The sequence below is a fragment of the Hypanus sabinus genome, chromosome 7 (genome assembly GCF_030144855.1).
Source record: "Hypanus sabinus isolate sHypSab1 chromosome 7, sHypSab1.hap1, whole genome shotgun sequence".
Lineage (NCBI taxonomy): Eukaryota > Metazoa > Chordata > Chondrichthyes > Myliobatiformes > Dasyatidae > Hypanus > Hypanus sabinus.
The window spans coordinates 167638000-167652500 of NC_082712.1; the positions used below are offsets into that span (position 1 = coordinate 167638000).

At 44.4% G+C, this 14501-nt stretch overlaps 1 protein-coding gene across 5 annotated transcripts in view; it reads left to right on the plus strand.

The window, feature by feature from the left end:
* The first annotated feature begins 3468 nt into the window (after nucleotides 1–3468).
* Nucleotides 3469–14501, plus strand: part of LOC132397379 (liprin-alpha-1-like) — a 150422-nt gene continuing 139389 nt past the window's right edge. For 3 of the 5 annotated variants that reach the window (XM_059976066.1, XM_059976067.1, XM_059976071.1), the window contains exon 1: nucleotides 3475–4207. In XM_059976066.1, coding sequence (XP_059832049.1) covers nucleotides 3965–4207 — 243 coding nt within the window. In that variant the 5' untranslated portion in view covers nucleotides 3475–3964. Of the gene's footprint in view, nucleotides 4208–14501 lie in introns of all 5 variants that reach the window. The other 2 variants (XM_059976070.1, XM_059976069.1) reach the window with 2 other exon arrangements.

Consider the following 14501-nt stretch of genomic DNA (forward strand, 5'->3'; position numbering starts at 1 on the left):
TTTGGACTAGAACTGGAACACCCAGAGGAAATCCACACGGTCATAGGGAGAACATACAAGCTCTTTACCGATAGCACCGGGAAATGAATTCTGGCACTGCAAAGCGTTGAGCTAACCACTATGCTACCATGCCACCCCATATAAGACACAGGAGCAGAATTAGGCCATTCGGCTAATTGTGTCTGCTCCAGCATTCCATTGTAGCTGATTTGTTATTACTTTAAACTACATTCTCCTGCCTTCTTTGAAGCCCTTTTCAATCAAGAACCTGTCAATCTCCACTTTAAATATATCCAGAGACTTGGCCTCCACAGCTGTCTGTGGCAATGAATTTAAAAGATTCACCACCCTCTGGCTAAAGAAACTCCTCCTCATCTCTGATTTATAGAGATGTCCTTGTATTCTGAGGCTGTGTCCTCTGGCTCTGGACTCCTCCATCATGGGAAACATCCTCTCCATGTTCACTCCATCTACGCCTTTCAATATTCAATAGGTTTCAATGACATTCAGCCTCGATCTGCAAGCGAGTGCAGGCCTCAGAGCCGTCAAGTGCTTGTCATACATTAACCCTTTTTAATGAACCTCCTCTGGACCTTTGCTAATGCCGGCAAATCCTGTCTTAAACAAGGGGTCCAAAACTGCTCACAATGCTCCAAGTGTAGTCTGACCCATGCCTTATAAGCATTATATCCTTAACCTTTAAGGTTAGGTGTGTTGGATTTAGGGAGGTTTGAGGAAGAGTTCCTTCACGAAGGGTGAAACATTGTGATGAACACTTGAAATACGTTGCTACAGAAGGCCCAGGGCTAGTGCTGGAAAATTAGATTCTTACAGAGAGAGGTACCTGGTGACTGGCATGGACATGGGTGGACAAGGGGTCTGCTTCTCTGCTGCATAATGCCATTGACTAAGATCTGATCTACTACTCTGCACTGGCAAATAATTAGTTTACAAAATCAGTCATGGAAGGTTCAATGTGGTGCTCAAAACTTTTCTGAAAGAAATGCTATATCTCCAATCATTCCTGGGAACCTCTGACCTCTGAGTGAAAGAGGCGAATTCAGGGTGGTTTTGAGAAGCAAACCACACAAAAAGCTGGAGGAATTCAGCAGGTCAGGCAACCCTTCTTCAGGATTCTTTCAGCCTGAAACGTTGACTATTAATTTCCATAGTTGCTGTGTGTGTTGCTTTGGATTTCCAGCATCTGCAAACTTTCCTGTGTTCATTTATCTATTGAAGTACAGTGTAGATTGGGTCCTCCTGGTCCTTTCAGCTTTTTTTTTTATTAAACAAAATATACTTTACTCAAAAATAAAATTATATACAATAACCATTCAAAGACTTTCAATTCTTTACAGTTGGTACCATTACTGTCTTTACATTTTCAAAGTTCAAAAGTTTTGCCACCCACATGGCACTTTGTTCTTTCATATTTACACTCAAGGGGTATGCCCCCAACACCCCTACCCCTCAACTCCCATGGGAGAAGAACCCTAGACTGTGGTCCTTCCCCACCGGACCCTTGCGGTGACTGCACCGAGTTTGAGTGCGTCCCTCAGCACATACTCCTGCAGCCGAGAATGTGCCAGTCGGCAGCATTCCCCCATGGACATATCCGTGTGCTGGTAGACCACCAAGTTTCGGGCCCACCAAAGAGCTTCTTTGACCGAGTTGATGATCTGCCAGCAGCACCGGATGTTGGTCTTGGTGTGCGTCCCCGGGAACAGCCCGTAGATCAGAGAGTCCTCTGTTACGCAGCTGCTGGGGATGAACCTCAACACTGTCCCTTCCATCCTCCTCCACACCTTCTCTGCGAACCCACAGTGTGCAAAGAGGTGGGTCACCGACCTCCTCACTGCAGTCCTCCCGTGGGTGTGGAGACGACATTCCGGGCATACAGGAGGGCCCCTCTCACCGCCAGCCAGGCGAGGTCTTGGTACCTGTTGGTGAGGTCTGGCGATGAGGCTTCTAGCCAGATGAACTGGACGGTCTGCTCAGGGAACCACCTTCTCCTGCAGTTCCTGCAGGAACTTACGTGCCGACCACTGCCTGATGGCCCTGAGGTCAAAGGTGTTGACCTGAAAGAACTTTTCTATGAAGGACGGGTATGGCGGCAACGACTAGCTGACAGGGGTGTTGCGCGGGAAGGGGACCAGACCCATCCTTCGTAGCCAGGGCGACAGGTAGAACTTGGGCACATAGTGGTACTTGGTGCCCACATACCTGGGATCCACACACAACCTGATGCAGCCACACACAAAGCTGGCCATCAGGGTGAGGGAGACATTGGGGACATTTTTGCCCCCGTTGTCCAGGGACTTGTGCATGGTGATCCGTGGTCCTTTCAGTTGTGTCGCCCAGCAACACTCTGTTTAACTCTTGCCTAACTCAGGGGACAATTTGCAATGACCAATTACCCTACCAACTGGTACATTGTGGGATTGTGGGAGGAAACTGGAGAACCCAGAGGAAAGCATGTGGTCATGGGGTGAATGTAGAAATTGCTTGAGAATCACAGGATTATGCATCTGAAACACACTGCAAAGTTCCATAAGTGATGGAAAGAATGCACTCACTGTCCAATCTACAGTTCCCACACTTTTGAACCCACAGGATTCCAATGGATGTAACTAATCTACAATCTTGAAGGCTACTCAATAAGACTGTACAAGTGAGGTATGCGATTCAGAAGTGAAGTTATGAATTTATAGGTGAAGAAGGCTCTAAGACATATAAGTATAATTTAGTATTGTCGATCTTATAACCAGCATAAAGAAGTTAAGTGAACTTCTGAAGTTTAATCCATGAATACGTGTGTCTTTACTAGACATTTTGTTAGTTTGTAAAAAGTTTCAAATTAATCTTCAAAATAATAGAATAGCAATAAAGAACACCAAAGTGAAAAAAAAACCTAAAGTCAAAGAAGTACTATTTATTTTGCTGAGGATTTTCAATCTCGATTGCAAATCCAACAAAAATAGGCTACAATTGTTTTTTTCTTGCATGGAATTTTGCGATCAGCATTTTCCTCACAACCTCCGCCTTTTTCCATAACATGAGACCGACTGGGGAAAAAGACCCAGACGGTGTAGAGTGAGACTCAACCCCGCCTCCTCACTCTCCCTGACTGTAATTGGCGAGTGGGGAGAAAAAGTGAAAAGGTGGGCTGAACCGGAGGAACCAAGAGATTCGCCAGGAGGCGGAGTAAGAGAAAAAAAACCCTGAAAACTGTGGAGGGGGCGGAGCTGGAGGACCCAAGAGGTTGGCGTTGGAAGACCAGGGGTCAGCCCGGAGGCGGAGTCGGACACGCGCACCGCGCGGGGGAGGGGTGGGGGTGTAAACCGGAGGGGAAGTTGACGAGAGGGCGGAATCGGAGGACCAGAGAGGTCAGCCAGGAGGCGGAGTCGGAGATGGTGGGGGGGGAGACCCGAGAAGCTGACGTAAAAGCAGCGGAGTCAGAAGGACCCGAAGAGGCGCGCGCGGCGGGGGCTGCGTCTGGGTCGTGAGCGAGCACGCGCGCGCGCACACACAGACATTTTGACGGGGTCGAGGACGTCCTCCAGGGAGCAACGAAAGGCACTGAGCGAGAGAGTTAAAGGAGCGGCGGTGACGGGGATGTGATTACAATCGGAGTAGGACCACCCGGGCGACACCAAGCGAAGCCGGAGGAGGAGGAGGCGCCGACAGCGGCTTGTTTTATTGCCCTGGATCTCTCACTCGGTCCGCGGCTGACGGCGATGAGCGCGGGGCCCGGATCGGCCTGTGGCTGCCGCCGGCTCGGCTGACGGAGCGGGCGGGCTTGTTTTTTTTTCGCTTTCAAAACAGTTCCATCCATTACTTAAGTGTATTTATCGCCACACGTCCCCTCGCACTCATCCCCACAGGAGAGGCCGGTGAGAGCCCGGGCCCTTCCCTGAGCAACACCCCCCCCCAAAAAAACACCCGCAGCCGGCCTCCACCCAAGATGATGTGTGAAGTGATGCCGACCATCAGCGAGGATACGATGAGCCCGCGGGGCTCGCAGTACGGCGCTGACACCGAGGCCAACTTCGAGCAGCTGATGGTGAACATGTTGGACGAGCGCGACAAGTTGCTGGAGAGCCTGCGGGAGGCGCAGGAGTCGCTAGCCCTGTGTCAGGCCAAGATGCAGGAGGCTTTCCACGAGAGGGACTCGCTGCAGAGACAGCTCAACACCGCCTTACCTCAGGTAGTGCTGGCGGGTACCTTCGCTCTCACCTTTCCCAGCTTCGCACTGCCAACCTCTTACCTCTGCACGTCTCCTACTCCCTAACCCTCGCTGCCCTGATAAGTTCTCCTATTGCACCCCCTTCTGTTTTTTGCTTCATTTGCAATCCTAAATAGTTTTAAATGCCATTTTCCTCTCGGACCCTTGCTTTTTCCTTCCCATCACTTCTGTTCACCACTATCCGTGCTCGTCCCCCCCCCCGTGGCCCTTCCCCATTCCCTCGTTTCACGCCGCCAGTGGCACCCCTTTCCCATTCCCTCGTTTCACCCCCCCCCCCCAGTGGCACCCCTTTCCCATTCCCTCGTTTCACCCCCCCCCAGTGGCACCCCTTTCCCGTTCCCTCGTTTCACCCTCCCCAGTGGCACCCCTTTCCCATTCCCTTGTTTCACCCTCCCCAGTGGCACCCCTTTCCCATTCCCTCGTTTCACCCTCCCAGTGGCACCCCTTTCCCATTCCCTCGTTTCACCCTCCCCAGTGGCACCCTTCCCCATTCCCTCGTTCCCCAATTCATTACCCCAGGTGGCGCTCCCTTCCCCATTCCCTTATTTTCCCTCCAGTGCCCTCCCTTTTCCCATTCCCACATTTCTTCTCCAGTGGCTTCCCCTTTCCCGTCCAGTCATTCCCCACTCGCTTTCTACTAGGTCCGCTCACCACTTCCCCCCCCCCCCCCCCCCCCGACCTTATTCCTATTCTCTCCCCTCCCTTCCCCATTCTGCCTCCTGATTTTGTTGTCTTCCCATTCCCCTCCCCCCCCCCTCCCCCGGTTGCATTCCCTTTTCATTGCCCTTTCCGTGCTAACTACTACGTCAGCTCAGGCCTAGGGGGCTGGTGTTGGGCAAATGCTAAGTTGTACCCCAGTCATCCCCATTCTGCCCGTTGTTACCTCTGTTTTTCCCTCTATCCCTTGTCCATGCTCTTTAACCCCATCTCTCCTGTTTCCCTATTCTTCCCCTTCCTGATTCCTTCCCACTTTCCTTCTGCCTCTATATTCTGTCACCTGTCTTCCCCTTCATCCTCGCTGTTTCTTTTCTCATTTGTTCCTTATCTGTACTCCTCATCCCATCACTTGCCTCCACTCATTCATCTCCTTAATGCACAACCCATTCACCACCTAACTCTTCTTTTGCAAATTTTGTCTTTATACCTTTTTCCGAATTCCTGCCTGTTGCTTTCTATCCACTGTTCCTGGTTCTTTGTTTGCCCCTCCCCTGTGTCTGTTGTTTTCTTCCCTGTTTCCTGCTAATGTATTTTGGCTCCCATTCAGTTCAATTCATTATCGCTTTTCTGTCCTTTTGGAATCAAAGTTTTTATTGTTGCTGCACCTTTCAGGAACAACTTGTTTGTGTTTAATTGCTCCACAATACCTAATAAAGCACTATCACGCAAAAAATGTAATTCTGGGCCACACAGAAGGAGGTATTAATTTAACCAAAAACTTGCTCAAGGAGTCAAAAGCTTTTTTCTTGGCATATGAAGCCTTCAAAAGGACCACGTCCTTGTCGTAGTGTTAGAAGGATTGCATGCCTTAATGTCCCAAAGACCTATGTTGGTTGGAGTCAGGGCCTTGTGCTTTGGCTGTTGGTAGGGTCACACATGCCAAACAGGTTGAAGGGTAGAGGCCAGACTAAGAGTGGTCCACCAGTCATCCAGGTTTGGGGGTTCAGCTGAGGGCTAATAACCCTGACTGGCCAAAAAGCTAATGTTATGGAAATAGCAATGAAGAATCCTTCCATACAGACAGAGATGGAGGGCCTTCATTGCTGCCCTAAATGCCAGCAAGTAGGTTTAGCATATGCAAACACATTTTCTCATCTAATCTCATCCAGGGTTATTGCATTCTCCAATTTTGGCTGTGGTCATTCACAATTTTGATTAATACGTATTTGTTTCTTCATCAGCAATGGCCCTTTTAAATTCCCCCTACTTCATTAAAGAAGGAAACAGATGCTTTTGGTTAACTTTACTTCATAGCTTGGGATAAGTATTGATTTCATTACATGCCTGGGGAAGCATGTAGGAGCATCTCAAGGTGTACACTGCTAGCATTCAAGTGAAATAAGACTCCTGTTGGAAGATGGAAATTGTGGGAGATTTCTAGGCTCAGCGAGCTTCCAGAAGCACCAGTTAGGTTTGATATACTTTGTGTTGAATTGCTCCATGATTTGTGTCCATGCAAAAGGTTAATTAACATCTCATTAAAATGTAACACTTCCTTACTGCTATTGGAGTGGTTATCTGTCATTTCTGATGATGACAGTTAGATCTGCACAGTTTTTCTGTTATGCAGTGAACTGCACAAAGAAAACCTATATGAGAGAGTTTTTAAAGTGCACTGGGGAAATTCCACTCCCTTGCCTTCAGAAGACTGGGTCCACAGATATGAATAGTCCATTGGAATTTCAGTCTAAGTATTTGTCCTTAAGTTGGAATTGGTTATTGTCACATGTACCAAGATGCATTGAAAAGAATGTTTTGCTGAACTGTTCATACAGATCAAATCATTGCAAAGTGCACTGAGGCAAAACAGTAGTAATACAGAATAAAGAGTAACGGTTACTGAGAGAGTGCAGTGCAGGTGAACAATAAACTGCAAGATCATAATGAAGTTGATTGTGAGGTCAAGAATCCATCATATCACAGTCGGGAACCATTTAATAGTCTTCTAGCAGTGGGATAGAAGCTGTCCTTGAGCCTGGTGATCGTGCTTACAGGCCTGAAAGCGTGTACAGCCCAATGGAAGAAGGGAGAAGAGGGGTTGTTTGGGATGGTGGGGTCTTCATTAAGCTGACTGCTTTACTGAGGCAATGAGAAGTATAGAGAGTACAGGTCACGTGCAGAGCAGTTGCCGTACCAAGCCGTAATACATCCAGATAAGATGGTTTCTAATGTGCTTTGATAAAAGTTGTTAAGGATAGATGGGGATGTGGCAATTTTTTTTGCCTCCTCAGGAAGTTCAGGTTTTTTTTAGCAGTGGCACCTACTGAGTTGGACCAGGGCAGGTTTATTGGTGACCATCTCTTTTGTTAATAATGAGGGAAAGGTTGTTGTTATGACAATGTGACTTGATCCCACAATCTACAGTGCTCTCACGAATTGGAAGTTGTTGCTACTCAATAAGTGAGAGTCAGAGCACAGATAATCACTTCAGTTATTTGTAGATGCCTAGAAAATAGTAATAGGGTTGAACAGATGGATTTTTGCTTTAAGTTTGTCCAGTGACCATTTGCCACAACCATTTGTGGCAATGAATTCCACAGAGTCATCGCTCTCTGGCTGAAGAAACTCCTCATCTCTGTTCTAATGGGACAGCTTTTATTTGAGATTGTGTCCTCTGGTCCTAGATGCTACCGCTATTGGAACCATTTCTCCATGTCTCGTCTACGCCTTTCAATATTCAGTAACTTTCCAAAACATCCCCTAATTCTTCTAAACTTCTGTGAGTACAAGCCGAGAGCTATCAAGCACTCCCCATGAGTTAACCCTTTCATTTTTAGGATCATTCTTGTAAACCACCTCTGGACCTCTCCAATGCTAATACGTCCTTTCCTAGAAAAGGAGCTCAATATTAGATGGAACATATTATGAAATGTGAGCTCATCCACTGGTGGAAAAACAAAACCTTTCTTGAAATGACTTGAAGCTAAGCTTCATGGCTAAGCTTGATTCTTACCGCTGGTAGTTTGTTAGGAATAAATTTGGGCCTAGAAACTGACCATGAGGTAAAACGTACATCTGCTTAAGTTAGTTAAGTCTATTTGTCTCTGTTGCAGAGCTTGATAGTTTTGATTCTTTTTTGCTTTGGGGTGAAATGGAACATTACAGAAATGAGTTATGGGAAACTGTTTGCTATCTTTTGGATGGTTGTCCATTTAGATTGGCCTGGGTATGAAGGGCATTTAAAGACTGTTGTCTGTGGCCATTACGTAATTTATATAGAAATGTATTTGCAATGATTGAAATTAGTGAGGATGAGTTTGAGTACAAATTGTTTCCAAATCCTACAAGGGCAAATTTTCCTCAAGTAGCCAGTTGTTTTAGTTCTAATTAAGCTAATTCATGGTTTACTTAGAATCGGGTTTAATACCACTGACATGTGCTATGAAATTGGCTGTGCGGCAGCAATACATTGCAATGCATAATTAACTAAATTGCAGTGAGAAGTATATATTAGTTAAATAAGTAGTGGAAAAAAGGAAGAAATGTAGCAAGGTAGTATTCATGGGTTCACCACTGTCCATTACGAAATCTGATAGCAGAAGGTACAAAGCTATTTTTGAATCATCATGTGTGCCTTCAGGCTTGTGCACTTCCTTCCTAATGATAGCAATGAGAAGAGGGCATGTCCTGGGTGATGGGGACCCTTAATGACAGATGCTGCCTTTCTGAGGCATCGCTCCGTGAAGATGGCATTGCAGCTGGGGAGGCTAGTGCCCATGATGGAGCTGACTGAGTTTACAACTTTCTGCAGCTTATTTTGATCTGTGCAGTAGCCCACCTCTCCCCCCAATACCAGACGGCGATGGTTAAAATGCTGTTCACAGTACAGCTGCAGACATTTGCAAGTGTCTTTAGTGACATACCAAGTCTCCTCAGTCTCCAAATGAAATTGATTTTATGTAACTGTATTAATGGGTGCAAGGTAGATATTGACACCCAGTCTTTCCACTTCTGATCCCTTGATGAGGACTGGTATGTGTTTCCTTGCCTTTGCCCTTTTTGAAGTCCACAATCAATTCTTTGTTCTTCCTGATGCTGAGTGCAAGGTTCTTACTGCAATGCCACTCAACTAGTTGATCTGTCTCATTCCTGTACGCCTTCTCGTCACCATCTGAAATTCTGCCAACAACAGTTGTCATCAGTAGATTCATAGATTGTCTTTTAAGTTTTGTAGCAGAACCAGTAGGAAAGTTGGTAGTGTTGATGCTGCAGTCTCTAGCACTGGTTTAACCTCCACTGATGGAATATGTTGTCTTTTAGACAATGAACAAGCTTTACATATGATGTGTTAATTTTTTTAATAGGGCTATCAATGAAGGAATTTCTTTCTGGCCTACCTTATTCATTTGATTTCAGGTTAAGAAATGGTTTTGAGTGTTTCTCTTGTACATTATTCCAGCACACAGTGCAGTTTGTTTTTTTTTAATTGAGTATAACTATAATTATAGTTAAACAGTTTCACATTGTCATGTGCTTTCGCTTTTAAATGTTTACCTCTTGTGAAAATGAATCACTGTGGTGAATGCAGTATTTGTTTTATCTTCCTGAAGTAACTTGCCTGACCCATTAACCCACGATGGATCTGCCTACCTTAGAAAAGCATTATCTCTACATTTATAAAATGTGCGAGAATCAGTTTTATTATCACTTTCTTGTATGATGCAGAATCTGTTGTTTTGCAAATACATAAATTACTATAAATTACAAAACAAATAGTACAAAAACAAACTATCTGAATCACTGAGTGTAGGGCTTCAGGCTCCTGTACTACCTCACCAGATGGTAGTAAAGAGAGGAGGCTCCTTAGTGGTGGGTGCCACCTTCTTGAGGCACCAAAATGTCCTCAGTGGTGGGGAAAGGATGCGCTAGTGATGGAGATGGCTAACCTTTACATCCCTCCACAGCCTCCTGTGATCCTTGGCATTGGAGTTTCCATACCAGGCAGTGATGCAGCTAGTCAGACTGCTCTTCACTGTATGTAAATAGATTTTCAAGGGTATTTGATGACATACCAAATCTCCTGATACTCCCAACAAAGTAGAGCTCTTGACGTGCCTTCTTTATGATTGCGTCAACATGTTGGGCCCAGGGTAGATCCTTTGTGATGTTGACACCATGGAACTTGAAACTGCTGAACCTTTCCATTGCTGGCTGCTCAATCCACTGATTCCCGAAGTCAGTGGTCAATTCCTTGGGCTAGCTGCATTTGAGTATGAGGCATGGAGGACAGAGGGAACTTGATGTACAAGTTCAAGGCTCCTTGAAAGTGGTGCTTGTTGATGACACAGTGAAGAAGATGGAAGGAATGTTACCTTCATTTGCTGGCTCACAGCATATAAGAGCAGAGCGGTTCTGATACATCTTCATAAGGCAATGGTTGTATCACAGTTGTGTACATTTTGGTTGTCAAGTTGTAGGACAAATACAATTTCACTAAAGAGGATCTAGTGGAGATTCACCAGGTTGTTGGCGGGGGTGGAGCATTTCAACAATGATGATAAACCGGAGAAGTTGGCTAATTTTCCTTGGAGAGGAGGAAGCTGAGGGAAAGGATGGTTGAGGTTGGGAAATTCTGATTTTCAGACATACAAAATTTTGAGGGTTATAGATTTAGCTATTAGAAAATTTTTGTCCATTGCATGTTTTAAAAACTAGAGGACATGCGTAAAGATGAAGAGGTATGTCTACAGTGGATGCAATCTTACTGGCTCTCCACTTGGTCATTTATCACCTGGACATTAAGGATATATATGTCAGGTTGCATTTGATTATAGTTCAGCATTCAATGTCATCATGCCCTCAACATTAAGCAAGTCTCCAAAACCTGGGTCTCTGAACTCCCTCTGCAACTTATTCCTTGACTTCCTCATCAGGAGACTACATTCAATGCAGATTGAAAATAACAGCTCTTTCTCGCTGATGGCTAACACTGTTGCACCTCAGGGACGCATGCTTAGCCTACTGCTGTACTCTCTCTACACCCATGATTGTGTGGCTAGTCACAGCTTAAATGCCATCTATAAATTTACCAATGCCACGGCTGTCATTGGCAGAATTTTAGATGGTGATGAGCAGGTGTACAGCAGTGAGACAGATCAGCTGGTTGAGTGGTGTTGAAACAACAACCTCACACTCAACATCAGTAAGGCAAAGGGATTGATTGTGGACTTCAGGAAGTGGAAATCAGGGAATACACCAGTCCTCATTAAGCTATCAGCATGGAAAGGGTGAGCAGTTTCAAGTTTCAGTGTGTCAAAATGCCTGAAGGTCTATCCTGGGCCCAATATATGCAATTACAGAAGAAGGCATGACAGTGGCTCTATATCATTAGAAGTATGAGGGACTTGGTATGTCACCAAAGACTCGCGCAAATTTCTACAGATGTATTGTGGAGATCAATCTGCATTGTATGGGGGGGGGGGGCACTGCACAGAATTGGAAAAAGTTGAATAAAGTCGCCAAATTCTGTCATGGGCATTAGCCTCCCTAGCATAAAGGCAGCATCTGTCATTAAAGACACTCATCACCCAGGACATGCCCTCTTCTCATTATAACCATCAAGAAAGTGCAGGAGCCTGAAAACGCGCACTCAACATTTGAGGAAGAACTTTTTCCCCCACTGCTGTCTGATTTCTGAATGGACAATGAACCCATGTACACTACCCCTATTTTTTTTCACTTTTTATGCTACTTAATTTTTATATATGGTGTAATTTATAGGTTCTTGTTGTTTATTACAATGTACTGCTGCTGCTGCAAAACTACATTTTTCACAACATATGCTAGTGATATTAAACCTAGTTATGTTAAGAGGGAGGAGATTTAAAGGGAATCTGAGAAAGAACTTTTTCACCCTGTGGTTGTTGGAATCTGGACTGCATTTCCTGAGTAGGTGCTGGAGAATTTGGAAACGCAGAGACTAAATATGGATAGTCAGCATTGCTTCGTGTGTGGGAAGACATGTCTCATGAATTTCTTTGAATTTTTTGATAGGGTGACAAGAGCAAGGCAGCGGGTGCTGTCTGCACAGACTTGTGGAAAGGTCCCAGAATGATGGATCACTTGGGATCTAATGTGAGCTAGCCAATTTGGATAGTGGGAATCAGGGTGATAGTGGAGGGTCATTAGATTGTGTCACAGGGATCAGTGGTGGGCTCACTATTATTTGTCATGTATGTTAATGATTTGGATGGAAATGTAGTTGGTGCGATTAGTAAATTTGTGGATGACGCCAAAATCTGTGTAATGGCGTTGAAAAAGGCAGGGTCTAGATTAACTGGGAAAATGGGTGTGACAGAGAGCACTTTGTAAAGGCACTCCATGTACACGTGCATTCACGCATACACTATTATTGCCTTGTCATTTTGTTGTTGCAGTGAGTGTGCGCACTTCAGTGTTACCCTGGTATATTCTCATAATTAACCCACAGTTTTCTCACCACATTGTTACATACAAAGTCAGCCACTCACCACAACAGAACAGCAGGGCAATGCTTGTGTTTGTGAGTGAATGTGCATGTGTAAAGAGTGCTTTTACTGGGTGCTTTGTCACAGTGGGCCAAGGAGTGGCAGATGAAATTTAATTCTGAAAGGGGTGAACTGCTGTATTTTGCTAAGCTAAACAAGGATAGCAAATGGCAAGGCGCTGGAGAAGTTGAAACAGTCCTGCGGTTACAAGTTCATGGCTCCCTGAAAATGGTGATGCAGGTTCACAGGGTGGTGAAGGTGGTGTAACAGCTCTATAAGACTTTGTGAGTATTGTGTACAGTTCTGGTTGCCTAGGGTGTCAATAAACTGGAAATGGTGCAGGAAAGAACATGGGCATGTTGGAGAGGCAAGATTTTTCTTTATCCCCTGGAGAGAGGGAGGCTGGTGATGACCTTGGAGGTATACAAAACCATGAACTACATAGATAAAGGGAATGGTTACAGTTTCTCCCCCCCCCCCCCCCCCCGCCCTTTCCTGGGTCGAGAGTCTGAAGCTAGTAGTCGTTGATTTGAGATGAGGAGTGAGCTGTAAAAGGGACCCGAGAGGCAACATTTTCCACACAGTGGGTGGTGAGTACGTAGAATGAGTTTCCAGAGGTGGGTTCAAGTACAATATTTAAAAGAATTAGGTGGAATAGGAAATGTTTAGAAAGATATGGGCCAAATGCAGGCAAATGGGAACAGTTCAAGTTGGCAACATGGTCAGCATGGATTAGTTGGCCCGAAGGGCCTGTTTCCATATTGTATAACTCTTTGAAAGTTTTGTTCATAGTTTTAAATGTTTGCAATTTTAGGCTTTTGCAGCAACAGGATAACTCAGTATCATAGCCGTTATTTATGAACTAGTTTGATTAGGTGGTTTCCTCCATTTTATTTGGGAAGATGGGGACAGAGATGCATATGGAAATTAAAACCATAGTGCCTTGTGTATACCATTGAATACCATCTGTTTTCTACTGTGTTGAGGTTCGGAGTTAATTCCATTTCTAAATATCCTGAGGTGTTTGAAGCATGGAGAATGGATCTAATTTAATGGTACAAATTTCCTTTTGTTTGTAGATCAAATAACTGGTTTGCTTTATGAATTAGATTTAATTTGGGAAGTGCAGATCTAACCTTTTGCTTTTGCGGAAGCTTTGCCTTTAGTGCTCATATATTGCCCCTCTGCTTACTTTTAATGTTAAAGGAAACTAGTCAGATTCCCTACAACTGGAAAAGCAGAGTTTAAAAAAAAATTGAGCCATTGGTAGTAGCATTACAGTACTTAAAATCAGCCTTTTTCTGTCACTTCAACTACTTTCATGCAGGAGTGTATTCACTTCATATTTGTTTGAGCTAATTGATTTTAAACACCTTTTGAAGCAGAAATCAGTATTGGTCTAAACTTGTTGCTTGTGGAAATTGTTTATTTTGAACCTCTGGGTCCAGTCTTGATCTTAACATGGAGCTCTTTGTTTTCCAGTTTTGTAAAGCATGCATTCTTTTCTGGTTCTTGTATTCTAGTGATAAGTTGTGAAGATTTAATATTTAGGACTAAGTATAGTTTATTACAAGAGTGAAAGCAATACCTTTTAAACTTTTGGGAGTACAAGCAATTGGGAAATCCTTGTCTTTATCAATTTTCTTGTGTATATGCTGTTTGATCAAGTAATGATAGAAATTTTAGGAGATGATAGACAGTTACACATTATTTGAATCTTTCAAAAGGTATGTATTGCGTACATTTTTTAAAAAAGTTCTCCTATCAAATTCCTTGTGGGTGATCCAATCTGTCTCCAATGAATAGCACTGCTGGACAGTGCATAAGGCTTGCGTATTGGGTTAAAATGCAAGTAACTATGAACAATTGTTACACCCGCCTAATATTTCATAAACTGGAATGGCTGCAGTTCAGCATTATGTACATTTTAATGTATACCAAAGCAATCCGAATTATTGCTTTAGAAAAGTAAGACCATAAGACATGGGAACAGGATCAGGCTATTTGGCCCATTGAATCCTCTGCCATTTGATCATGACTGATCATCATTCTCTACTCCATTCTCTTTTAAA